The 25,779-nt window shown below is 42.0% G+C and overlaps 1 protein-coding gene across 3 annotated transcripts in view; it reads left to right on the forward strand.

The window, feature by feature from the left end:
* The window catches only part of GRB2 (growth factor receptor bound protein 2), a 48,411-nt gene extending 23,006 nt beyond the window's left edge, over nucleotides 1-25,405 (forward strand). Inside the window, exons 2-5 of one of the 3 annotated variants that reach the window (XM_086473430.1) lie at nucleotides 15,098-15,195; nucleotides 20,945-21,067; nucleotides 23,615-23,783; nucleotides 25,077-25,405. In XM_086473430.1, the coding sequence (XP_086329556.1) occupies nucleotides 15,098-15,195; nucleotides 20,945-21,067; nucleotides 23,615-23,783; nucleotides 25,077-25,262 (576 nt within the window). In that variant the 3' untranslated portion in view covers nucleotides 25,263-25,405. The remainder of the gene's footprint in view (nucleotides 1-15,097; nucleotides 15,196-20,944; nucleotides 21,068-23,614; nucleotides 23,784-25,076) is intronic. The other 2 variants (XM_086473431.1, XM_086473432.1) reach the window with 2 other exon arrangements.
* The last annotated feature ends 374 nt before the right edge of the window (nucleotides 25,406-25,779 follow it).

Below are 25,779 nucleotides of genomic sequence, written 5' to 3' on the forward strand. Positions count from 1 at the left end.
AAGGGGGTTGGGTTTTTTGTTTTGAGGTGGTTTTTGTATTTTAAACTAGGGTTGTCTTTGATTTAGTTTAAAGTAGTTGTGTTGGCTGCACTTGGGGGGAGACCAGCTTTGGCATGGGAGTTGGATCGTCGTACCCAAGCTGGCATTGCTGCTGAATGCTGCTGTCAAACGGCAGTCTTCATTCCTGCCCTCGGGCTATACATTTGGCTGAGTCTCATGATGGCGGAGCAGCATTCTCTTGGTGATTATAGAGCAGCCCTTTCTTTTTGTACCATGAATTATTTTTCTTGCTGTTCTTAAGAACTCCTTAAAAATTTGCCTTACCAAAAATGCCGCTTCTATTGTGCGTTCACACTGGGTGGTGATGGTTGTTTTGCTTTGAGTGCTGAGCTGCTGGCAATGTTTTAATATATTTTTAGATAACAGTGAAGTATTTGTTTTTCAAATGAGAGGTAGGAAATTGCAAAGAATAAAGAATTACATGAGCTGGCTTAGTGATAGCATGCCTGTTCCATTTGGGGTAGTGGAGGAGGAAGGGGGAGTAGATGGTGATGTAAGGGCTGTTGCTGTGACACTCCCCCAGTAATGACTTCTGTGAGGAGCTGTAAAGGGTTGACGGAGAAATAAAGATGTTGAAGATTCATTCACTTTGACTCTTGATATGAGTCACATCTTCTGTGTTGTAAGAGGAGGATAATTCAAATGAGCACAGTGAACCCTTACTGTAGCAAATGCAAAACTTTTCTTTTGCCTCCCCTGAACTTCATTCTTGGCAAAGCAGGGGACAGATTGCAGTTAGTCTGAGTGAAGGGTTGTCTCTATAAAAAAGAACCGTAAGACTTCTGCATAAAACGCTAGCAGAGTTGTGGAAGCTCTGTATCGATGAGGCAAGTCTTTAATTTGTGGTATCTGTTGGTTTAAGGCAACTGCGGTACGCCTTGCATCTGAAAGATTGACAGCCTTGATTGGAGGCACTGATTTTTCATAATATAGTAGAAAAGTAACAGTAGAAAAGGGGCTTTCTGCAGTGTGTTGAGTTCTGTTTTCTGGTCCAATTATCACTGGTTAGTCTTTACAATTTTGGTGGGATGTGAAGTCTGCTTCTTCTGTGTCTTCTGTCCCACAAGCATTTATATAATTTTGTTCTCCATCAGTGTGCCTGGTAAATTTTATGGCCAAAGCTGAATTGTGCTTTCCCAAAGGCACAGATGCCACTGCTGTTGCCCATCCTAACAACAATAGGGGATTCGGCTTCTTTGCGTGGCCTGACAGTTGTTTGTGGAGGGATTCTCAGATCCTGTGCAGAGCACTCATGTTGCTTTGCAGCGATTGCTCATAAAATCCTTTGTGGACCTTTTAAAAGTAATTTTCATTTTTCCGTCTCAAAATGAGATTTCAACACCATTTACTTCACTTTTTCGGTAGGATAGCATTGAAATGCATGGGTGAGGAGTTAAAGATGCATTTTGAAGTTGGGGAAAATGCAGTTCAAATAGATGTTATAATACTATTCTTAGATCAGTAAGGCTGTAAAACCTTTTTGGTGCTAACAGGAAATGGCAGACTTCAGCTTCATTGGCCAAAGTGATCAGCCTTTACAGCTGGGGTCTGAACTGAACAATGACAGACGTTTGGGGCAGCTGTCTCAAGGTAGTGAAACATGGGCTTTTCCTTCTTCTGTACTTTCAAATGCAAATTGCAGCGTGTGCTCTAGGGACTGGCAGAGAAGTACCTGTGTGTCTTAGGTGTGCAAGAAATTAATAAATATTGATTGTTCACTTGCCGCAGAAAGAATATTGTTGTTAACACTTGCTTGACATCCTGTGTCTAAAAGGTTTAAGTTTTGTGCACTGGTATTAAGACTTAATTTTTAAACATCTAGTCATAAAGCCCTGCTCTTTCTCATGTGTGCAGTTTCATAACGTGTGGTTGGATGGAAGGGATGACTTTTAGTGTGCATGTCAGTGATGTACCCAATAAAGAATTAAACTTGTCAGAAGGACCGACAGCTGTCATTGTTGAAAGATTGGAGCAGAAAAAGAGACTTGATCAGCCCACCAGATTTTGTTGTAGGTGTCCTTGAACTTAATAGCTGTTTCATGCATGAAGTCTGTGTTTTTTTCTGTCTATGCTGCAGAAATCTTCAAGTGTCTCTTGCCAGGATCAGTATGAGCTTAACCTGGTTGGCTGACCTGGTGGTAACTTTTCTTTCCATCATATCCATTAAAGGTCCCAGCTTCAAATTGTATACAGCTTGAAAAAAACCTGTATCAACACTTGCCCAAGTAAGCCTGTCATCAGAAGACACAAATACCTCCATAAGCCTCAGCTGGGTCCCTCACTCCTGCTTCCCCATTTCCCTTCCCCTCACTCACAGCTAGTTGAATCTTGGGCTTTTGCTGCCCCTTTTCAGGACTACTCACGTGCTCGTCCTTCAGCTCTTGTCCATGTATTCCCATAGTCTGCTCTGTTTAGCTCTGCCTAGGTAAAACTTCAAGCGAGTGGAACTATTAATTCTTGCACATACAAATTTTGGGGTGGTTTGTTGCAAGAATTGTAGAGCAGGCCTTTTTTGTGTCTTTTGAAACTGGAACAAAGGGTGTTTCCTTCATGGCAGTGCCTGCTCAAGCAGTCCTGCCCTATTCCTTTCCTTCCCATCTCATCAGTCGCTTGCTTCAGTTCCAGAGCTGTGCCCTACCTTGCTGGTATAGCTATCTGTGTAGCCAACCAGTCAACTGAGACAGGTGAAAAATACACCATCTCCCCTAAACTGTTGTGCAGATCAGTTCCCCAATCTGTTGATCTATGCAGGTGCCTGTTACCACTGCAGGGAGTGTGTGTGGGAGGGTGCAGCCACACGGCAGTGACTGCATAAACCAACTCAAACAGTCCTGCTGCCAGACATCCAGCCACTACAAACTGATAGTGTAGCCTCTGAGTTTGTAGCTGGGTAGGAATTCATGCTCAGAAGTATGAATTAAAAGTAAGATGGTTAATTCTGAGGTCAAGATGTGTACAATATCGGTATTCACAATTTCATTGCTGACTGTTCTGAGAGATGCCTGCAAATATCCTCATTCCTGGATGCAGGCTTAAGTCATAGGGATTTTGGCTTCTAGCTCTCTGTTTAGTTGTGTAAGTGTTCCCTCTTTCAAGGAGTAACTTAGCCACTGTGTTTTTTGAGGACCGTCAGTAAGAGTCTTGAAATGTACAAAAGTTCAGTAATACCAGAATAATTAAAGTGTTTTGAATATATGTAATTTTTTTTTAATGTGGCGTATCGGATGTGGTTAACCTAGGGAACCTTGTTCCTAGATATTTAGTTGTCAAATATTATTCCTGATACCTTTCTGGCAAAGAGCTGAATAAGACTGTTTCATGTTTTGTAAAATTTACAATGCTATAAAATACTAAGCAATCGATATTAAATGCAAGAATGTGTGCTAGTAGGATCTTAAAGCCTTTAAATTTTAAAACCAGATGAAGCAAAGTTAAGGTTTTTACTGTTCTGTTAACTTGTCTGCACTGTAAAATGCATGCATAATAAATATTGTAATAAAACAGTTTAAACAAACTCTTTTTTTAAAGAGAAAGATAAAATGAAGATTATCTGTCTTGTAAATATGTGCCAGTTGTACTGAAAGCCTTTCCCCCCTGCCCCTGTAATGCTGCTAATAGTCAGCAGGAATCTACCTCTTGTCTTGATCTTTGGAAGCATGTTGGACCTTCTGCTTGTGTGGTTGCGATAGCTTTTTCACTGGAAAAAAAACAGATGGAGCAGCTGCAGATCAAGTTAATTCCTTTAAAGGCAAAAAAAAAAAAAAAAAAAGAAGAAAGTCTGTGTTTTGAACACTTTCAGAATTTTTCTCTAAGGCCTTTACAGGTTGTGTCTTTTCTTAGTGTGCTTTAAAAGGTAGCAAATAATGTTTCTAGGTGTATTTCCCACTGAAATGTAGTTGGGTTTTGGTAGTGGTTTCAGACCACCTTTACACTTTTCTTTCTGGCTTGCTTTGTAGCAGGCAATTAACATTGGTATCTGTCTTGCTTCTCACCAAATAGCCTGGTTGTCAGTGCAAGACATGTGCGTTTTTTCTTTAACCTTTTCCAGGTTTCCAGAGAACAGGAGGACTGCCGTTTTCCTAATGTCTATGGACACGTCGTTAGTCACTTATACTTGCCAGTGCATGCTGGGGTGACAAACCTAGTAGTCCACTGGCATTGGCAGCCTGTTTTGTCAGCAACCAGGGAGACCTCATTTAGGTGAAACCTACTGTAGGAGGCATTGTGAAGATACTTAGAAAACCACAGTCAAGCTTAGGTAGCAGCGATTCACTGTTGTACGTGAAGCCTCGAGTGTCTTTCCACACTATAATCTTGGGTATGATAATATTGCATTACTGAACCGAGTGATGAAATAGAGCCTACTTATAGTATCTGTGGTGATTATTAGTTGAGTTGGGTTTATGCATGCTGAAGATACAATTTAAAACTGTCTTGATGGTTTGAAGAAATGTGTTATAAAAACAGGAAGGTGTTCAACAAGGGTTAATGTGCTGTCATTCACGCAGAAATGATCAACTGCACCGATACAGCATGGGGGAATCACTAGCTAGGTATCAGTTCCTCTGAAAATACCCTAGTGAAAAGCTGCTTGAAATCGAGGGGGTGTCATGCTCTTAAGACAATCAAAACTCATAATGAGATGTATAGACAGGGCTGTAATACCTGTACAACACCAAAGAAATTCATCCACTTAGTGCATGCAAGGTCTTGGCTATGGAGCACAGTAGTTGGAAGTTCACACGGCTACTATAAAACTGCCTTGTAGACACACACCCTGAACTTCTGATCATAGATGAAGTCCAGGTTGTTCTGCTAATAATCATCTTTCCTCCTGCCCAGCTTTTCCAGCACTGGGGCGTAGAGTTGCCTTACGTGATGTGGCGTTTTTGCAGGATGCCAAGTGAACTGAGCAATATTCAGCTTCAGTGGCTGCAGTCACCTTTGAAAGTTCGCATTGCGTGGCTGTTTGTGAGCAGTTTGTCTTCCTGAACACGTCCTTTTAGACTTTAACCTGCTATTACTTACATACATCATAGCAACTCTGTTGTGTACAAGGATTAGAATGGTTGTAATGGAGAACCTCTTACATGGAGCTTGATGTCACTCCACAAATAACTGTTCCTGTCTGGTTAAAAGTCATGGGTAAATTGCTTGAGTTTGTGTGCTAGGAAAAGCAGTAATTAAGAGTGAAAGTACAGGAGTGGAGTGTTGGACTTGGTGGTTTCTTGGGCAATGAGGTACAGCAGAGATAATGGTACACATCCTCCATTTGGAATAGCAAGCACAACTGGCTTAATTTTGGTATTTCTTACCTTTCATTCTTGTTAGAGGAGTTTTAGGGATTTTATAAGTGTGGAGGTTTGGGGTACCAAGCATGAGATAATTAAGGGCTGTTCATTACTGTTGCAATACCCTGTTCTTCAGTGAAAGGCAAGCCTTTCCTTGTCCTCTAGGGAGTGTTTTAGTAGTGTTGACCGCTGTCGGTGTGTTTAAAGGCAACCTGTGGGACAACTAGCAAGGAACTGTGTCTTCTGGTCCTCAAGAAATCGCAGAGGAATTACCCCCGTTTCTGAGAAACAGTTGTATCTCCTTCCACAGAGGTGGTGAGAAATGCGTTCTCTGGCAGTGCATTTCGGTAAGAGAGGTTAGGGCAAAATTGGACACATGCAAGTAGAAATAGGAACTATATGGTATTCAGCTAAAATTGTTATGCAAAGCTGATTAAGAATGGATTTCAGAAGCTATGAATCTAGTCTGATTTATGGACTGTCATGCATGTGTATTTCCCCAGAGTATTTTTCACTTTTGCTGTATGTGACCAGCTTCATTTGTATAGTAAAGCTCTGAAAGGACAACCACAGCTGGAATGACAAGCATGTGTTATTACGATTGCTTGTTCTTCATTACCTTTTTCAGTTTTTCTGTTTGATACACACCCCGAAGTAATGGTTTACAACAGAGCTGGCCTGATGAGAGAAGTCGCTTAAGTGAGACGTGCGTGACTTCGGTATGCTTGCAAACTGCCACGAGACTGCTGGTGTTTCTGCGGTGTTTCACTGTTAGGCTTGAACACAACTCTGAAACACTCTCGTTGGAATGCTTGATAGCTTTTTTATTATTTTCTAGTAGAGTGACTTTCGACCTTCATCCCTCAGAGCTTGTGCCAAGAGCTCTCACAAAAGCCTTATGATTTCATTAAAGGCCTGAAAAGTTGTAGTTGGTTGTACTTGGATAAATAGTCTAGAGTATATGAGAACAGATGTGTTTTATGCTTGGAATCCTTGCTGCTAAACTTGAAGGAGTAGCTAGAAACAGCCCCTCTTTTAAGAAGGCCTGGAATTTACAGCTTTTGCATTAGCAGCAGATACAGGAATAGAAACCAAGAGATGTTACTCTGACCACTTGGTGAAAGTAGTTCTTTCAGAATTTTTCTTAAAATTGAGGGTTTATTTAGATGCTTAAGGCAATGTGTACTCTGTTCTTTATGTTCAGATATGCATATATGCATTTGGGTTATTTTGGGGTGCGGTGTTGGATTTTGAACCTTTCCCAAATAGAGTAGGTTTTTACTCAGAATTCAAGGCTGCTTTCTTAGCTCAGTAAAAAAGAGGGGAGGATGGCATAGAGCGCTCTAGCCTTCAGAGCTTGACCTGTTCTTCAGTTTGTGTGCTTCACTGATGGTTCTTCTTTTGGGACCCTGCTTAAACCTAAATTAAACAGTGCTAATCTGTTTACTCTTTAAATAAAAATTCAATAAGGACAGACTCATTTGCAAGCAAATGGCCATCCCCACTAGTACCTGAGTCAATTAATCCACACTGCACAACAGAAAACTGACAAAACGTTGTGGTCTTCAATGCTTCCAAATTCGATGTGGATTGGGTTTGAGATTAAGGAAGGATGTTTTGTCTTCTGTTTCCTTAATAACATCCTGAGCACTACAGTTAGTTATAAGAGGCGGCCGGTCCTGGTCTTTAGTCAGTGTAAACTAAGCCTTGGTCTGTTAGGGAAAAACAACACTCCCCTTCCTCTTTTTAAGAAACTGTTCTTGTGAATCCCACAGCATTCTGCTGTCTATGTGAGCAAACCGAGCGACGGAGCTTAGGCTGTGATAACAATCTTTTTCCTTTTTTGCACTCCGTTTTGATCAAGCACTGAAATGAGATGGTGCATTCACTGCAGCGTGCAAATGTTGAACAGTCAGCCTTACTTTATGAAGTTCATCAGAATTAGCGTTCACTTAAGCACCATAAAAGTTGCTGAACATAAAACGAATGTCACTTCTGAGAGTCCCTGCTGTTACTGAAACACTTGGGGGTCTTTCAGATGAAGGAAGCCTAATTAGAACAGTAGCTGTAGCTACTTCTAGCTCTGTAAAGCTAATTTTGTTTGGCTTGTAAAATCACTGATACTGATTTTTACTGCAGACTACCATTCTTTCGATAATGGAGGTTTTGCATCAACCTTTTTGAAAATATGTAATTTGTGGTATCTATAGCTTAACCTTTGTACAAGTGGTAGTAGTGGGAGGGCTAATTTGAGGAGAATTCTGTAATTGCTCAGGCTCACATCTCACCATCCTTCACAAGCAACGTAAGCAAAACTGGTGAATTTGTTACTTTACGTCTGTGTTTGTGTTAGTGGAAACTTCCTACACAGAAGAAAACTTCAGTGAAGACGAGACCTGTGGCCAAGTTCCTTGAGCTTTACTGACTCTTTCCAGGATCTCCATTAGACATTTTGGAGGTCAATACTGGGGTTTCCCTCCCACCTCTTTGTCCCACATAAACCATAGGGAAACAGAGTTGTCTAGGTTGTTCTTTTTTTACTTCTCTCTCTCTCTTTCTCCTATTATAATAAATAAATAAATAAGTCTTCATAATTGAAGGCTTTTGCCAGAGGAGTAGTAGTACAAGACTTGCAAGGCCTGAGAGGCAGGTAAGTTAGTCTGTGCTGAGTTCTGCCCTTGTGGGTAGACTTCATTGTACCTCAGCTAACTTCAAGTTGCCTCAAGTGTTCTTGTGTTAACACAAAAATATCAAAGTAGCTTTGAAGTGAAAGCCTGAATGCCAATTCCTAGCTACGTTCCCCTCTTTGGACTTTGCTTTGTTACATTCTTTACTGGACTTGCCAGCCAGTGCTACTATGGATTTCTTGACCGCTATCTCTCTCTCTGTGTCTGGAGTTTTGCATGGTGAAATATTGCACGGAATTGAAATTGCAACTCGCCTTCATATCGTAGTTAAAAGTAATATCCTTTCCTGTAACTTTGCCCAGCTACTTCTCCCTATCAGCCCTTTCTGAAGGTTAGGCGAATACTGAATTTACCTATAAACGTTTACATGGAACGAGCCTCCAGTGGTGAGTGTATTTGTGCAGTAGACTTGGAGGACAATGTTACCTGCAGTCTGGAAAGAGCAGATCCTAGAGTGACTGTGTACTGTGATTTCCATTGTCATTTTTGGTTTGCAGTCTTTCAGCTTTGTCTTGTATTTTACTTTGGACTAGATTGCCACGTTCCTTCAAGACGAAGGCATGTAACTTAGTTTCTTTAAGAAGAAAGTATGTCTAAAGACAGCAGTATGTAACCCAGACACTAGCCTGGGTTTGATTTGCATAGCTTCAAAATTTCCTCTCCTTGATTCCTGCTTTCAGCTGCCTGGCCTGCTGAAAACGCTGCTGATGTGAGAAGTCAGCGTGTGTGCTGTGTTGAAGTGACAGCCGTCACTTCAGATAGGGCTTCTGACAAAAGCCCCACTTGAGGAGTGGGCAAGAAATGCCCTTGTACTTCGCATTTGTTGTGGTGGGAAGACTTCCTGAATTTTTTTTTTTTTTGAGTTTGTATTTTGTGCTCTTTTTGTGCCTTCAAAAAGGTAAGGGTGGAAGAAGTGTTTCTGTAGTGATAATGAGAATTGGGACAAGGGTGAGAATGAAAACCTGTATCCATAATAGATTATTGCATTGTGTTACAATCTACATGCATTATTTTGGTATTACATTATAATATAATAGTTGAGTGCAGTTTAAGAAACAATATTTCTCTGGCTGTTTCCACTAACACTTGCTCAGTGGTTGTTAAGTGTTTTCACAGCTTTTTATATCCACCTAGAGAGCAAGTATTCAGTCTTAAAGCATGTCTAAACATGGTGCTTGAGGTTTTGATCTGAAAAAATGTGGATATTTTGCATTTCCTCTGTGTGATTATGATAAATTGAATTTAAGGAAAAGCCTAAAATATTTTAGCAGTTTTGTGTTCTTGAGCTAGTCACCTTAATTGTCTAATATCTTTTTGCATTGAATGTTTGAAGTTTAAATTAACTGTGCTATGTGTCACGATGAGTAAACCAAGAAAAGAAAAATTCTGATTTGGCTTGACCTGAGTTACAAGGCCATTCTGACATGCAGATTACCCTAGGTTTCCTTAAGATGCCATTTCCTCCGTGCAGCCGCCTTGTCGATGGTGTTAGGCAGCCAGAGTGAGGAGGATTCATTTGTTCAGGCAATTTCATGCAATGTGAGGATGAGGCAGGGAGCTGCGGGTTACCAGGTAGTGTCTCAGCTTGGCTCGTACAAAACCCTGAAGAGATGAATTTGAATGTAATTTGGTGCCATTTGCAGTGAGCTTGTGGGGAAGGACAGTGCTACGTAATGGACTGTGGTGAACGTGATCTGTTGAATCCAGGTGGAGCTTCCCTTGAAGCCGTGGGTGCTTGCTGCTTTTGTAGCTAGTTCATACCTTTCTTCTTGGAGCAGAAAAGGAGCCATTTTTGTCTGAAATGAAAAGCTGTGTTAAAGCACCTCTGCGGAGGGTGAGAACAGTCCTCCCAACCCTCATTCCATCTTGGGACGAGTAATTTCCAGGCTTAAAAATTCAGTTGCAGAATTGCTGCTTTTGAATCATTTGTTCGCTTTTAAAATTTTAATTCCTGCTCTAGTTTGAGTGTCATGTGCGCTTTCCTTAGATTCCTGAGACTTTGTGTTTTTATTATACTGCATTGTTTTCTTTGTGGCAGTGTCAGCACAACTTTGTCGAAGAGAAAAGCCACATTTGCAGCTAACAGGTTGTATGCGAGCAGTTGTGTTACCTTCAGTTTCAGATAGCACAGCAAGAATCCTGAGACCTTACAGTTCAGGGAAAAGAGGAGGTTCAGCCAAAACTCAGAGCCCTCTCTGAACAAGTTTTTTTGGGTTTTGTCTCTCCAAAACCTAACCATTCTGATGAGTTTGGCTAAATTCGGAAGCACGTAGTTTGAGGCCTTCTGTTTAGTTTCATGTTTGCATATGGAAGTCAGCTTGAGAGTTAAGATGCCAGATCTGCCTGTTAGGTTGCAGTTTAGTGCTTGCATGTTCCTGAAAGTTACTTGGTTTTGAGAGGATCAAGACTAGTGTGCGACATTTCAGGAGCGTGGAAAAGCTGTGCTTAGAGATATTTGCTACGTATGGAATCAAAAATGGCTGGGGATGCTTGCTGTGTGTGACCGGTTCTAGCTAAAACGAGGGAGCTGCCTTGTTGTGAGGCTCTTCGGCAGCGCCTCTTCTCCACTTCCATGGGAACAGATGGGCTTTTGTTGATAAGAGGTCTGTCATCAAACTAGGAAACTGATGGGCAGTAGTTGAGCCACTATTACTGTAAAACGGGGCAGACTGCAGACTGAGGACATCACATGCAGTATGTGTTCAAATGTAGTGGCTAAAAATACCCTTCCTTCTTCCTCCTCTCAGGCACAGATGCCCCAGTGTGAAAGGAAGAGTCACTCTGGCGTAGACTTGATTAGATCTACAGCAGACAAGGGGATTAGCTGCAAAGGGAATGCTTTATGTTTTGACCTATACAAAGAGCAGCAGTTTTTAACAGTTGTTGAGGCAAATTAGTGTTTGTGCCTTTTAAATTTTTTGCGGACTCTGAAGGCTGTCTCAGTTTGGAGCAGTTAATCTTTTAAGTTTCATTTTGTTGCTTAATTTATATGTATTTATTTGTACTCGGGGAAGTTTTCAAAGCAAAATCCAGTGATACATGCAGTACCTAGACTAAATTTTATAGCTTTGGTAAGTCTGGGAAAATCTGACCATAGTTCTGTTAAGAATCTTTTCATAGAGGCATAGCACTGGTTTTTAAGTGTCCAGATGATACGTGGTAATCTTTATTCTCTGGAAATGACTTGGAGGCCAGTTCGAGGTATAGAATCGATGGATTTACTGGATGCTTTTCTTAAAATGTCTTGCAGCAAAGTGATTTAATTACTTAAAGTCAGTTCTTTCATTTCAGTGGGTTGATGATTAAAAAGAAGAGACAGCAATGGCAGATGTAAAGCCAGATCCACCACTGCAGAGGGTTCTTACATGTGTCCCAACTTTTTAGTTGCATTTCACTAATGGAAGTTAGCGGCTTCAGTTCTTTTGAAAGCTGAAATTTTATGTGACTGTTCTGCAGTTGTCATAATAGCTACCTAACTTCCTAGCAGCCATCAGAATTCCAGCCTTGTGCACGTGACTGCAAAGTTGTCCTGAATTTAAGGTACTTCAGTACAAATAAATCATTTTTGCTTGACCAAGCACTGGGAGCAGCTCCAGCGGTGTCTATTTGAGACACTGTCAGAAAAAATGATTTTTGTAGATACCTGTGTTGTGGAGGTGACTCCTCTTGAAATGATAAATGGACATGGAGCTTTGTAAAGAAAACAGTACGTTAATTGCTTCTGGAAGGGTGCACACTGAAAGATCCAGAAAGGGGAAAATGGGGGCGTTTACAGGGTGACTGTGTGTATAAGCTCTCTGGTATATAATATAGGGAATGGATAGTTGGGCTGTGTGCCAGGGTGTGAATGGAGCTGTGACAGCCAGTTAAAGTGATCCTAGAAAGGACAACTGGCTATGAAGATACATCGGTCTGGGTGTGAAGCAGGAAAAAGTCCTTGAGGCAGACAAAGCCACTGAAGACGGGGAGCTGTGGAGTATTCGTTATTGCAGGAGAAGTCCCCTGAACAGGTTGTACATGCGTATGTGTAGGCCGTTCACCTTACTATGCCTTTTATCCAGCTACTTTTTTTTCCTGTCACAAAGCTTAATGTATGCCTCAGCAATGCTCCCTCACTGGCATTTGGCTTCAGGCCAGGCATTAATGGGTACCCCAAGCTCTGTGTGATTTGGCTCCTCCAAATCTATTAGCATATCTTCAGAGCAAGATAAAACTCATTAAAATAATTTACATTTGGGCATTAGAATTTCTGATAATTTTTAATACCTACTGCCAAAAGCACCAATATGTGGTAATATCCTCCGTATGAAGCTACAATTTACCCCGTGTTTTTATTCTTGGAAAAAGAACAGGCTGCCATATCCCTTAACTGCTCTCTGATGGTAATGACCTGAGTTTGTAGTGCACAATCTTATCGAAGGTTTGATGGGTGCTGTCTTTGATAAAGGCTTGCACGCTATTGCATAAGGTTTGGCTTATTGGGAATCACATCAAAATGCATGATGTTTGTGTTCTATTGTGTTGTAAATTACTCTAGTGATGGCAGCTGAGGGATCTAACAACCAAACTTCCCGGTCATTCAAGCTATGTGCCAAAATCTTTGCATGACTGAACTGTAGACTGGGGCTTCAAACGGCGCCCTCTGCCTCCCTAGTCTCTATGCAATTCACTTTTTTACATACCTGTTTTTGATCTCCATCTTCCTGCTCAGTATCCCAGAGCTGCCTGCTGGTGTCATCCACCTGCATTTCGTATCCTGGAGTGGAATCCGTTTCTGCACAGAACCCTGTCTCGCAGTCAGGACGGTGGCTGAGAGACGTGCGCCGTTTTCTTGCTTAAAGGCAGTTCAGCAGACATCAGCTGATCCGCGTCAGCTCTCCATCTGCTAGCTTTTACCTCAGAGCCCGTAACAGAGCACACTTGAACTGCTCCTGACCTGTGGTCAGATTACCCTTGCTAAATGACTGAACTGTAATGCATGCTAAAACAGTGCTTGTAAATAAAAGAAATGGGAGCCCACAGTAGTAACTGCACAAAAGATAGCCTGAATATTTTTATCCGTATAAAAGTACTTAGGACCTTTTAAAATATCCTGAAATGGGCTGTAAAGGTGCATGTCGTTGCTCACCTCAAGTTGTGTAGATGTGGCCCTGCTGCTGTGCTAGTTCCCCGATGGAAGTGCTGGCACCTGGGTCTGTACATCCTACCATCTGCCTTTTCGGTTGGGAGTTAAGGAACAGCCAGGTAGCTACTACCCCCTGTAATTCCCTGAGGAGATTCAGATTCTGCTCTCTTTCTGCTTTACCAGATTTCATGTCCGTAAATGCTGAGATTCTTTTGTAGGCAGCAGTCAGCAATGAGGCAGATGAGAGTGTTGATATGTCACGTATTTTGAAAGGCAGCAAACACTGATCTTCAGAGTTTAATTTTCTGAAGCATTCCCATCAGCTATAAGAATTTTAAGGCCTGCACTTGCAAATTCTTGTCTGCTTTTCCTTTTTTTTCTTATTTCTTCTCATCACCTTCTAAAAAGGAAATGTAGTGAGATAGGAAAAAAAAAAAAAAGTCGGAAACAGCAATAATTGTTTATGAGTATTCTGGGGTTTTGGTGGATATCTTTATAACTGTGTGTATATGTAGTATGTGATCTGTGGGTCTGCATTCATTTTGTCTTTCTCTTTGCATTTCCTCATCTTCCTGCATTCAGGCGATGCTAATCATGTGATAGTTTTGATACTTTCGTGACTTGAGGCTTTAAGTATATCTTTTTTTTTTTTTTTTTTTTTTAATCTCTGATCCAGCATTTTGTTGGCCATTGTCGCTAAGGTAAAGAATCCCGGAAAGCTGAGAAGAAACAAAAGTGCTCTGGGAAAAGTGTTGTTGTGGTGCTTAATTTTAAAGGCAGGGGCAGGTTCTGTGCCATGTTTATTTGCAACACTAAATAATCTTTTTGAGGAGAGGCAATTTCAAACTATAGCATGGCTTTGTTTACAGAACGTAATGCTACTTTATTCAAGAGACTACTTGCAGTCAGCGTACTAGGCTTGACTATTGGCAACAATTGACAGAAATTCAATAAAAAATAAAGCATTGAAGTTTTTAGGGCAAGTATGCTTTGAAGTACCACTTTGTGCTTTTTAAAGCTACCTGTTTACATGGCTCTCTTCTTTGACTCCTGACCTTTCATTCATTTTCGAATAAAGTTATGGCAAGAGAAATATCCCTTTAAAATAAAAAGAAACTTTGTTCATCTACATTTGCTGTTTGTACATGTTTAACTTGCTTTAATAACATAGAAAATGCTCAATAGGCAAGTCACTGTTTCTGCTGTCCAATTTAACTTGGTTTTAACTTGGTTTGGCAAAACCTGCTGAAGCCGCCAGCTGTACCTGAGACTGGGCCTGTGCTAATGTTATCATGAGGGAGTTGTTTTGTAAAATTCTCTATAATATAGATGTTGCCTAAAATCTTTAACATATCCAGTGTGCAACCAGGGCAAATGTAGAAAAGCTGGATGAAATCACATTTGTGCTGAAAGCATCAGGTTTGTCAGCTGAACTCAGGAAAATGTGTTTGTTAGATGTGATAAAGAATCAGATTTTCTTGGCTTACGGATTTCAGACAGAATTTTTTGGTGATGACAGATATACTTAAAGCCTCAAGTCACGAAAGTATCAAAACTATCACATGATTAGCATCGCCTGAATGCAGGAAGATGAGGAAATGCAAACAGAAAGACAAAATGAACGCAGACCCACAGATCACAGGCACAGATCTCAGTCTAGTTATGTTGTTAAAAGTACTTGTGGACTTACAGTGACTTTCTTACTCAAGCATGGGGTTTTGGCACTAAAATCCTTTGGCTATTTTAAATTACTCGTCCAGCTTTTTGTTCACCACGTGAGATGCAGTGGAGCAACATAACTAGCACCGGTTTTTTATAGGTTCATCTTACAAGAGCAGTCTTTGAAACAAGAGTGGGAAGAATAAGCTAGTACTGTCACCAGTGTTGCTGTATCTCGAAATGTGGTAAGCTTATTTTTTGTTTGCTTCCTTCAGGTTTTGAATGAAGAATGCGATCAGAATTGGTACAAGGCAGAACTCAATGGAAAAGACGGCTTCATTCCCAAGAACTACATAGAAATGAAACCACATCCGTAAGTAGAGCTTTGGTGACAGGCTCCCTTCATCTTGCTTTTGCACATCCCCTCAAACGGAAGGGTTTCTGTGCAATACTTTGCAAATATACCTTGCCACGTCTGCCAGAATGTAGAGGGAGATAAAGGATGGCTGTTGAGTTGTATCTCTGGCTGTGGTGTTCACTGTAACTCGTTTCACAGCTAGCTGTATGGCAGGGTATGTTTGGAAGCTTTCCTGGGGGTTGCTCTGGTGTTTTGCTGTAGGGTCAGGCAGACTGATCTTGGGGTAGCAGACATAAACCAGCAGAGAGCTCTTCAGTAGAGAGTTGCCACCGCCGCTGCCGCAGGTAAAAGAGTGACTGTGTTCTTGTGATGATTCTCTTTTTTACTTCATATAGGCAGATAAGAGTAAAAATTGTGGCGTTGACAGCTCACCAGAAAAATGTTTAAGGATATTTGGAGCCGAACTCTTTAATATGTCTGTGTCACATCTTGCATATAGAATCACACAATTTAGGTTGGACAGGACCTCTAACAGTCACCTGGTCCAACACCTTCCTCACAAAACAGGCCAACCTCAAAGCCTGTGTACTGTTACACGGGTGTAGCTGCATTGATTTGCAGCCCCAGAGAACTGTATTTGAGTATCTGCTCTTGGATATAAAGAATCTGGGTATTTTCTTTGTGTCAGTTCATATATTTCTGCTGTCTTCTCCTAAACTCTGGTTCTGCCAACCTTTGAGGTCCTTCAACATCTGACCAAGAAAACAGCAAGCTCTGGGTAACAGATTCAAACGGGAGAAAAGGTTTAGGAAGGAGCAGCAAAACCTGTAATCGGGGTTTTTACAAGGAGCTGTAGTGTTTCAATTGCCAACAAAAACTGATGATTGATTTGTTAATTGTTGGCTGTGCTTATAGCATGAAGATATTGCAGTTAAATACAATCAAGGATTATTTCTTTAAGGGCTCTTTTGAAATAGCAGAAGAAAGCTTCTGAGGGCCTGTGCCACAAGAAGGAGAGGAGGTATACTGCTTTAGTGCAAGTGGGAAGTGATGCAAAGGTGCACAAGAAAATTCTGAAACTGTGTAAAGCCTTGTCTGCTGCAGTAACATGTCTAGTTTACCCTGTTCGTGCTAGTCCACTGGGGATCACAAATGTACATTGCAGTTTCTCTCTCATTGATTTGAATCATCATATGTCTTCTCGTAACAATTTTGCAGTCATTTGAGTTACACTGTGGTGATGTCTTCTGTGATGATGATGATCAGTTTGTTCTGTAATCATCCTTGGTATTTTGTTTTAGAGAGATAGAGCTGTCAGCTTTTCGATAGCAAAAGCAAATGAACAATATCTGAGCCTGCAAGTGGATGAATTTGGTAGTGATTTTTAAGTGTAGTTAATTTGACCTTTTCTGAAGATGTTTAAACTGCTGATGGCAGCTGGATGAAGTTGGCTCCATTGTGTCAGCAGTGCTGGGAGTCTTAACTAGTGCATTAACAACCCTGGGAAATGATGCAAAAGTTTTTATAGCATAATGTTTGCTTAGCTGTAATGCAGAGCTCTCTAAGTAGTCATACAGGTCATACAAAAAGCAAATGGCAGGCAGCTGACCAGGAGTGAGAAAGAGAGTGTTCCTTTTCTCAGACTATTATCAAATCGTGTTGTGGAAAGGTGGCACAAGAGCGTTTCAAGAGGATTTAGAAAGAAAGCAACTGAAAGTGGCTTTAAATCCTGTCCTGGGATCTGAGGCTTAAATCCTCCAGCCCCGCAGCTAGTCTTAAATGCAGTGTTTCTTCTTGCTTGTAGTTTGCAAGTCTTACAGTTTGCTTTGTGACTACTAGCAAACGAAGCTGAAAGAAAACGAGGTGCCTCTTGGTCTCTTGCGGAGTCACTGGGGTTCTGAAGGGTTAATCGGAATTGCCACATCAATTAACAAAGTAGATACCAGCACGGTACTAGAGAAGAGCTGCAGGAAACTCTGGGCAGGGAGGCTTCCTGTGAAGGCACACCAGTGCAGTTCAGGACTGCCTTTCTCTCTTTAAGGGGGCAGGGGAAGAATTTGCTGTGTATGAAGCAGCCTGGGTCAGACTCACGGTTGTGTATCTCCAGCGTTGGTGTTCGTAATCAGCTTTTCTTAAAGATACCGCTGAAGTCTCGCTTTGCAGTGGTGTAGCTTAACGTGGAGGAAATCGGCCAAGCTAAATGGTTGTGCTAAGAAAAGCCAAAGGAATTGCCAAACTGCCGATTGAAGCGAGTCTGGAAGCGATGTGAACTTTGTGCCGTACCAATCAGCGCATCTCCCTCTAGCTGTGCCGCATCAGCAGTAGTGCCTGGATTTGGTGTTGCAGTGCTGACTGGATGAGTTTCACCCACGTTACAAAGCTGGTTGGAGACAAGTGTTATCAAGCTTAGCCCTTCAGCAGGGAGGCTGTGGGAATGTTGTGGGTCAGTTCCTTTGGCCTAATTCTCCTTGATTTTTGACGTGCTGTCATTTTTGTTCGTTTTTTCAGGCATTCCGTAGCAAAGATTCATACGTGCACGCCACTTCTGATGCTTTACAAGTGTGTTCTTAAGTAGACAGTAGTCCTTCAGAAGAACTTTCTTTGGTTCTTCCATCTAGGGAGTTTTCTTGTCATCTTTTTTATATTTAGAATTAAAGCTTCTCTTACTCTGGCTAAAGTGGTAATGAAAGAAGTCATCATGAAACGGCAAGAGAGTTCAAGAATCGCGGAAGATTTTTAGTCTTTCTATTTAAAGTAAAGTGCCTTAGAAACAGCTGGCAGAAAACTTTAAGAAGTTGGTATTGTTACTTTGGAAGTGTTACTTCCTTTAATCAAATTGTACGCTTCTACTTTGTAGTGATTCAGTAAAATTTGGGGGGGAAATAGGGTATACTTCTGAGGCTTCAGGGAGTATTATAGATGTTCTGTGGCACTTTTGGGCTTTCCTTCTATTTTAGAGAGATGGGTGAGGTATTTTGGTTGGTTTGTTTGTTTGTTTTAAGATGAGGCTTTCATTTCCAAGTCTTATGTGAGTAACTGAGAATTATTTGAGACCTAAACAGAATTAAAGCACTTTGTAAGCAAGAACTGTGGCAAGATATCTAAAATCATGATATAAAGCTTGCTTTATGTAACACTTGTCAGAGGCAAGATTCAGGACTTCCTTATCTTTCTGACAGCTCTGCCAAAAGGCCAGGAAACAAAATACTACCTCTGAATTCTGAAGGAGTTTGACATCATGGTTTCTCTTGGTTGATTTTGAAAGGCAGCAGAGTGCAGCAAGAGACAGGTAGATGCTGCCTCTGCCACCACCTCAGGTACCAAGAAGTGGCACAGATGCTAAACCACCAGGAAGGTACTAAATGGCGTGAAGTTCCTTATCACTGGAAATAGGATGGCTGTGGGAGAAAGCTTTTCCTTTCTGTTCCAGAGGACAAAAAGTAAACGATAAGACTTGCAAGCAAGTAAAACATGTCTAGGTCATCATGGAAACCAAGTTTCTAAACAAGACGTATCATTTTCTGTGCCAAAATGCTTTTCATAACGGAGCTGCATAGCTAAATGGAGTGAATGCTCCTTTTACAAGGGGAATGTCCTAGAGTTGTTTCATTGAGTATGTTGCATGTAGTAGAAATACATCCGTGGACTCAACCACCTTGATACAATATAGGGATGTGGTTTTGTGCAGCCTCCTATGGTGAGCAGGTAACTGAAGCCAGCCAGTGAGAGGAGCGAGGGCTGCCAGTTGCTGGAGAGTCTGGAAATCAAGTAATCAGTGATCCTTCACCTCTAGAGATAGCTTCCTCTTAGAGAGGAAGATCTGGTGACTTTGACTTCATGAAACCTTCAGCTTCTCTTAAGAATTACTGTTTCAGGGAGGATTCTGCAACTTCGGTCTTTTTGCTGCACCAAAGCCTTCACTGTAGAAAGTAAACTTTGTGAGTGGAGCTTTTGTTATTAAATGCTCTCTAAGGTCAATCATTTGCATGGTTATAGGCTGTGGTGAGTGCTTCTGTCCTGTGTGATGTGGTACTCAGAACTGAAAGCTGTGCTTTTTTGGTTGTGAAGATGGTTCTGCTTTTCCCATGCCATGTGACCTACCACCCAGCCCCTGTTTGCCTTTAATCTTGGATTAGTCTGGAAATGCAAATGTAAATGTGGGTAAGAATCCCGTGACCAGGGGCTGTTGGCCAGTGCTGACGGTCTGGTTGCCTGAGGTGGGTTCACCCCTGGTGTCATGGAGGTGGTCAGCCTGTGGCTTGGACGTTTGCGCAGCTGTCAGGAATTTGGGATGTGGCTTCCATGGTGCAGCTATTTCATGTGACTGCTTATGTGAAAGCTGCTAGATTGTCCTGACGGGAGGAGGAAGCAAGAAAATAGGCTACTGAAACAAGTATTATCAGCATGTTTCGTAGACCTGAATGGCATGTCCAGCTCAGCACTCCTCTGCGATGAAGCAGAGAGACCTTCAGGGAACTTTACTCACTTGGTCTGCGCGTAGCTCCACTCCTGGCACCTGCCTTAGCTTTCTGACGTACATTACCTGGTTTTGACCACAGTGCTCTGGTAGGGGTCAGAAAGATTGGACTCTGGGCTGCAGGAACAACCAGCTGCTGAGTGAAGCTACTCATTCTCTTTGCTGAAGTAGTTGTGTCTTACCACCTGATCTAAAAGAGACTAGAAATTGGTTTTGATGCAAAATGCGCTTTCCATTTGTGCAGGATGGATCAATCCATAGACAGGATCTTGTTTCTGCTGCTGTGATGTTTCTGAAGAGAAACCTGTGAGTGAACTCCCAGTGTTTCCCTTGCATTTTGCAAATACTACTTTTTTTTAAAAAAAAAATTCTACCCACTAAAATAGTGATGTTTCTGTGCTTAATCCTTAATAACTTAAATTTTCTATATTGTCTGCTCTGCAAATCATGTCTAAGACGTGGGTGGCTTCTCCGTAGGAGGCATAAGTAGTAAAGGAGACTGTGGAATTACTCCCCACTGATTATCTTTGGGTACTAACAGTGGAATAAATGCTACTATATCATAGGGAAGTTCAGTAGTGACCAGCCACCAGTGCAGGGCTTCTTTGTTGTCTCTGAGTTGATGGCATCGTATGGTTTGGACAATTAAAGCTTTGCATGTAGAGACATGAGACTTGAGTTCTTAGTGACAGAGGAAAAGGGACTTGAGTTTCTTGCTTGACCTAGGCATTTACTGCGTTTGACTCCAGGTTATGAGGCCTGATTACGAAGATGTCAGTGCAGACCACAGTAGACATTTCAGCTCTGAGGTTGTAGCCAGCTTTCAGGGTAGTTGCCTTAGTCTCACAAAGCAGGACTTTGCTGTGAAGCAATTGTGTACATTAGGTTCTCATGGTGATGTTTTTTATGCTAAGCTGCAGATGCAATAGGGTGCAAACCAGTGTGAATAACGCGTTAGATTTTGAGCAGGATTTTTCTGAAATTTTCTCTGAAAATAAATCCTGTAATTTGAGGATTTCACTCTTACCTCATCTCTGCTTTGATAAATTGGGTGAAATAGGGCTATTGCGAGCACCTGCTTACCAGGTCATGGCTGCTTCATTGCCAGGACAAAACATTGTCCAAAGCTGCATGGTTCAGTAGCCTGTGTGGGGTGGTAGTGAGGTGCAGCGTGGTTATTTCTGTTAGGAATAATTTCATCTCTGTGTGAGTATCTACATCTGGCTCCTCCACGAAAGGATTAAAATTCTTAACTTTCTCTATTGTTTTCTTTTCCTCTCTACACAGGTGGTTTTTTGGAAAGATTCCCCGAGCGAAGGCTGAAGAGATGTTAGGCAAACAGAGACACGATGGTGCCTTCCTCATCAGGGAGAGTGAGAGTGCTCCTGGAGACTTCTCCCTCTCAGTCAAGTAAGTAATGCCCAGAAGCAATCGTGTGGTAATCAGACCATCTACTGCTCCTTGGGGCTTGTGAGTAAAGGGCAGGTGATTGTCGATGCTGAGGAGCAGGAATAATCTTCCAGGTGCCCTATAGCATTCCTGTTCTTCCAGTGGTACTTACTTATTCCCACTCAAATAGAACGAATATATATGCTCTGGTTTGTAATGAGCCTACAGGGCTGACCTGGTGGCACGTTGCTGTCTGGCCCATGTAGTCCCAGGCCCTACCTGTTGGTTGGTTTGTGGTTGCCGTTCCTCTTCCTTAGAGCCACAAAGTGCCCGGGGTGTGCCTGTTTTCTCCCATCCTCCTTTATTCATTTTCTGCAGCACGAGTTACCACTCTGTCCTCTCTCTGTGTGGTACATTTCCAAAGACATTTTTCGTGTCTCCTTGGCACATGCTTTGGGGATATTCACCTTGTCTGACACTGGGACACGGAGCTGTGGAAACAAAGGCCTCTTCGGTCTCTCGCAAGTGCATTCCATGTTGGTAGAGAAACTTGGTCTAATAACAGTGAAGTGAGGAGGAGCAGTTCTCATCCTTCAATAACCTCACTAGAAGTCCTGGCTGTTAACCAGCAGGGGTTCCTGCTAGTTAGCCATGGCCCACATAATACCGTGCTACCTATCTTGCCCATCTGAAGTCACTGTAAAATAGAGGTATTAGAAACTTGGAAGGGTACGTGACATAATTTAACGTGGGTTGGGGGTGGGAGGGATTCTGTCCTCAGCAGTTGATTTTGCTTATTTTTTTAGAGTTTCTGTAATCTTCCCCTTTCCTACCAGAAATGAACAAGATTTTCTTTAGAATCCTGACGACAATTTTTTATTATTCGTGCACAATTCCTAGTTTGCTCTGTTTTCTGTGGCTACCAGTGGTTTGTCTCAACAGGATTGGGTTTTTTTTTTCTGGTCACCTTTGGTCTGTAACCAAATTTTTGTCCTCCTGTACAGCAGCACTGAGTCATGCCAACAAACTGGATTAAAGCCACTGATTTTAAAGATGTTTATATTTCTCTCTTGGATACAGTCATCTGAGCTGGAATACTAAATATGAATGGAAGCTTCATTCCAGAAAGTACATTCCTTTCAGAAACGTAGTTAGGATAGCACAGCTCTGCCTGCTTGTTAGCTTAGTGTTGCCATCTGGTGGTAGTTGCTCAGTTGATATTTGTTCCCGTTTGTTTAATTTAGAAAAGGCTTTTTCCAAAGCTGTGGTGTGCAGGGTTTGAAATGGTGAGAAGCTCTTGGGTTGAGGAAGGAAGAGGAGAGGCAGAACTCATGAGTTGTTTCACACTAGCTTTGTGAATAGCATCTACTTTTTCAGCCAATGTACAGAAGCTGCTCATGCCAAGTGGGGAACAGTTGTCTTCTGTTGTCAGTGTTTTAGACTGAAGTAAAAATACTGATGTGCCATTCATCTGGAAAATCCCAATGGACCTCTTCAGAGTTCCTCTTTATTCAGAATAAAATTGTTGGAAAAGTAGCTTCAACTGTATGCCATCGTTTGTCAGAAAGAACTGTTAACACAGAGTTGAAGTTGCTGTGTTACGTGTGCAGCATCACCTTTCGAGCGTTGTGGGGTTTTTGTTTTGTTTTGCTTTTTCGGGACCAGAGACATCCTTTTGTTTTGCAAGACACTCTTTTGCGTAACTCCAGACTGGCTGCCAAAAGAGGCAATCCTACCCTCCCTGTGGCAGTGTTTTCCCAGCAATTTACCTACAAGAGAAATGGTGCTTCTGTATTACCTCATCACGCGCAGGTGCTTGTGTATTGCATCGTCACGCGCACCCAGTGGTGCTGTGTGAGGGCAGGACTGAGACACTGAGAAGGACAGAACCATAGCAAGAGCAGCACGTTGTGAAATTGCTGCGTGTGAAGAGCTAAACCGAAGGGCTTGTACTGTGTGACTTCAAAATCTTGGATTTGGGAATGTGAAGCGGAAGGCACCACGGTGCAGCTACTTTGATATGAGCTTGTACTTGTACTGCAAAGCCCATGGCGTGTCTCTGGGTATGCTGTGCACTGTCCTCAGCGACTCAGGTGACTGTATACGTACACCAAGAGTTACACGTACTGGATGCCAGCTATGTGGCAATGCAGTATAAAATAAAAAACTGAAATCCTGTGTGTCATCCAAGATAGTGTGTTGTGGCACATCCTTTATGAAAAGACCTCAAACTTGAGCCAATTGAGAGCGGTACGTACAGCTGGTTTTAAACTGAAGTCCTGTTGTAAGAAAAGTACGTGTGAAGCTTGCAAGATTTTTTCAGCATAAATTCATTATTTGGATTCTGTCTCTCTGATCACTGATTTCTGTAAAATACAATTGACAAATGTTTTTTCAGACATCTTTTTTGCAGCAGCCAATTAGTATCTGTATTATCAGCATCGCTGATGGTTTTCACTGTGTCCTGAAGGACCTTTTTGTACCAAACTCTGTGCTGACGATCCCAAAAGAGGAGCGCTCAGTGACTAACAATGTGCTTTTTTTGTGTTCTTCATTTTTTCCACACAGGTTTGGAAATGATGTGCAGCACTTCAAGGTGCTTAGAGATGGGGCTGGCAAGTATTTCCTCTGGGTGGTGAAGTTCAATTCTTTGAACGAGCTGGTAGATTATCACAGATCCACATCTGTTTCCAGGAACCAGCAAATATTTCTCCGGGACATTGAACAGGTGCCACAGGTAAGAGAAGTGTCCAGTCTGCAGTGGGATTGCATCTTAGAGTAAATGAACAGGGATGGAAGGAAGCTGACTGACATTTTTCTTGTCTGTGGAAGTGTATCTAGATCCTCCAGCCAGAACTGGTAAGCAAGCTGGATGTTTGTGCAAAGCCTGCCTGCCAGCTCCCTAGTCTCCCTTTCAGTTCTGGCAGTGTTATTGCTGCTGCTGGAACATTTGGCTTGTCTTCACGTTTTTGGATACTGTTGTGGGAAGATCATCTGAATCCTGTAGATTAAAAATGGGTTTACTCTTGTTTTAGGACATAGTAAGAAAGGGTAGTTGTGTTTATACCGGTTCATAGCCACAACTGTATCCCTCAGTAGCCAGTGAAGCTTAGGTACTGGTCTTCCCTGAAGAGGTGGTTGCAGGTGGTAGCAACATCTCTAGCCTTCTGGTTTGGATCTAGCCAGTGTTAAGAGAAACCAAAAACTACTGCTAAGTGCCAGCAGGGCAGCTTGGGTGTATCTAGCTCTTTGTCTTGTTCCATTCCCGGGGCAGTTGGAATGTTAGGTTGCATTTAACTGGATCTTTTGTCAATTTTGTGTAAATCCCTTTGCTTCCATGTGCAGCATTCTGATTCTAGCTTGAAGACAAGGGGTGTGGAATTTGTACTGCTCTCCAGGTGCCGTGGGCACTCTTTGCCACAGTTTATCTGAATTCACATCTGGCTCCGCTGTCGGGTCAATGATAAACAGAGGATGAGGAACCAGCTGGCTAAAAATGGCAAGCATGAAGATACCTTCCTAGCCTCTAGCATTTTAAGTGAACTGTTAGCTTTTCCATAGAATGGAAGTATCTGCCGGGCAGGTGAAATGCTCTGTGACAGAATTTCTTGATATTGGAGAGGTTTAAGGCAAACGTGTAAAATGCCAATGTCCAGTTTTTAGGGGGAACTTTGTGTGTCACAGATCAGTAATATTGATGCTGCCAGTTGGTGAAAACAGGATGACTTGTATTGCAATAGAGTACAGGTTTACAGTAGGTCATGAAGACTGGAAAATACCAGGAAAACATCTGAGTCATCTGCTGTCTTTATTTCAGCTCTTTCACAGAAGCTTGACTTTTTCGGAGATCTTCTATAGACTATGCTTTCCTATTTTAGCATCTTGTTACAGATGTCAGAGGCTGGCTTGCAGGGAAACGAAACAGCCCAAATGTTTATTGTTAAACTCCAGTGTAAGTCAAGCTCCTCTCTGAGGGAGCAGGTGTCTTGAGTGCTTCTCACTTTGTGTATCTTTTTCTTTCCCCTTTCAGCAACCAACCTACGTTCAGGCCCTGTTTGATTTTGATCCCCAGGAGGAAGGAGAGCTGGGCTTCCGTCGTGGAGACTTTATCCAAGTCCTTGACAATTCTGACCCCAACTGGTGGAAGGGAGCCTGCCACGGACAGACGGGCATGTTTCCACGCAACTATGTGACCCCAGTGAACCGGAACATCTAGAGATAAATATTAGAGATTATTTAAAGAAACCAGAGAAACAGTAAATACACATACAGAGCCTAACTGCAGCCAGTGACCTAAAATCACACGGCGATAAAACCTGAGTCACCTTTCACCGTGAGGTGATCCTCCTTCACTCAGTACGGAACTTCAGGGGTGGGGGGGGGTGGGGGGGGAAGAGTTCGACTTACACACCAAAACTTATCTTTAAAAAAAAAAAAAAAAGAGAGAGAGAGAAAAAAATGAAAGTAACAAATTTCCTCAGCTGCTCCTGGGTTACCCCCTTTCATTCACTCTTCTTGTTTCCCCCTCCTCCTCTGTCCATCAGTGCATGAAGTTTTAATGCCATATAAAGTCCTAGCCATGCAGTTAAAGGAAAAGGGAGAAACTCTGCTGGTATTTTCTCTCTCTGCAAACGGTCTTCATTTGACATGAAGGGACATGAGAGAAGAACCAAATCCACAGTCCTGCCTTTAAAAAACAAAACAAAACAAAAATCATCAGTCTCTGCTTTTGC

The sequence above is a fragment of the Leptosomus discolor genome, chromosome 15 (assembly GCF_034619465.1).
Source record: "Leptosomus discolor isolate bLepDis1 chromosome 15, bLepDis1.hap2, whole genome shotgun sequence".
NCBI classification, from domain to species: domain Eukaryota; kingdom Metazoa; phylum Chordata; class Aves; order Leptosomiformes; family Leptosomidae; genus Leptosomus; species Leptosomus discolor.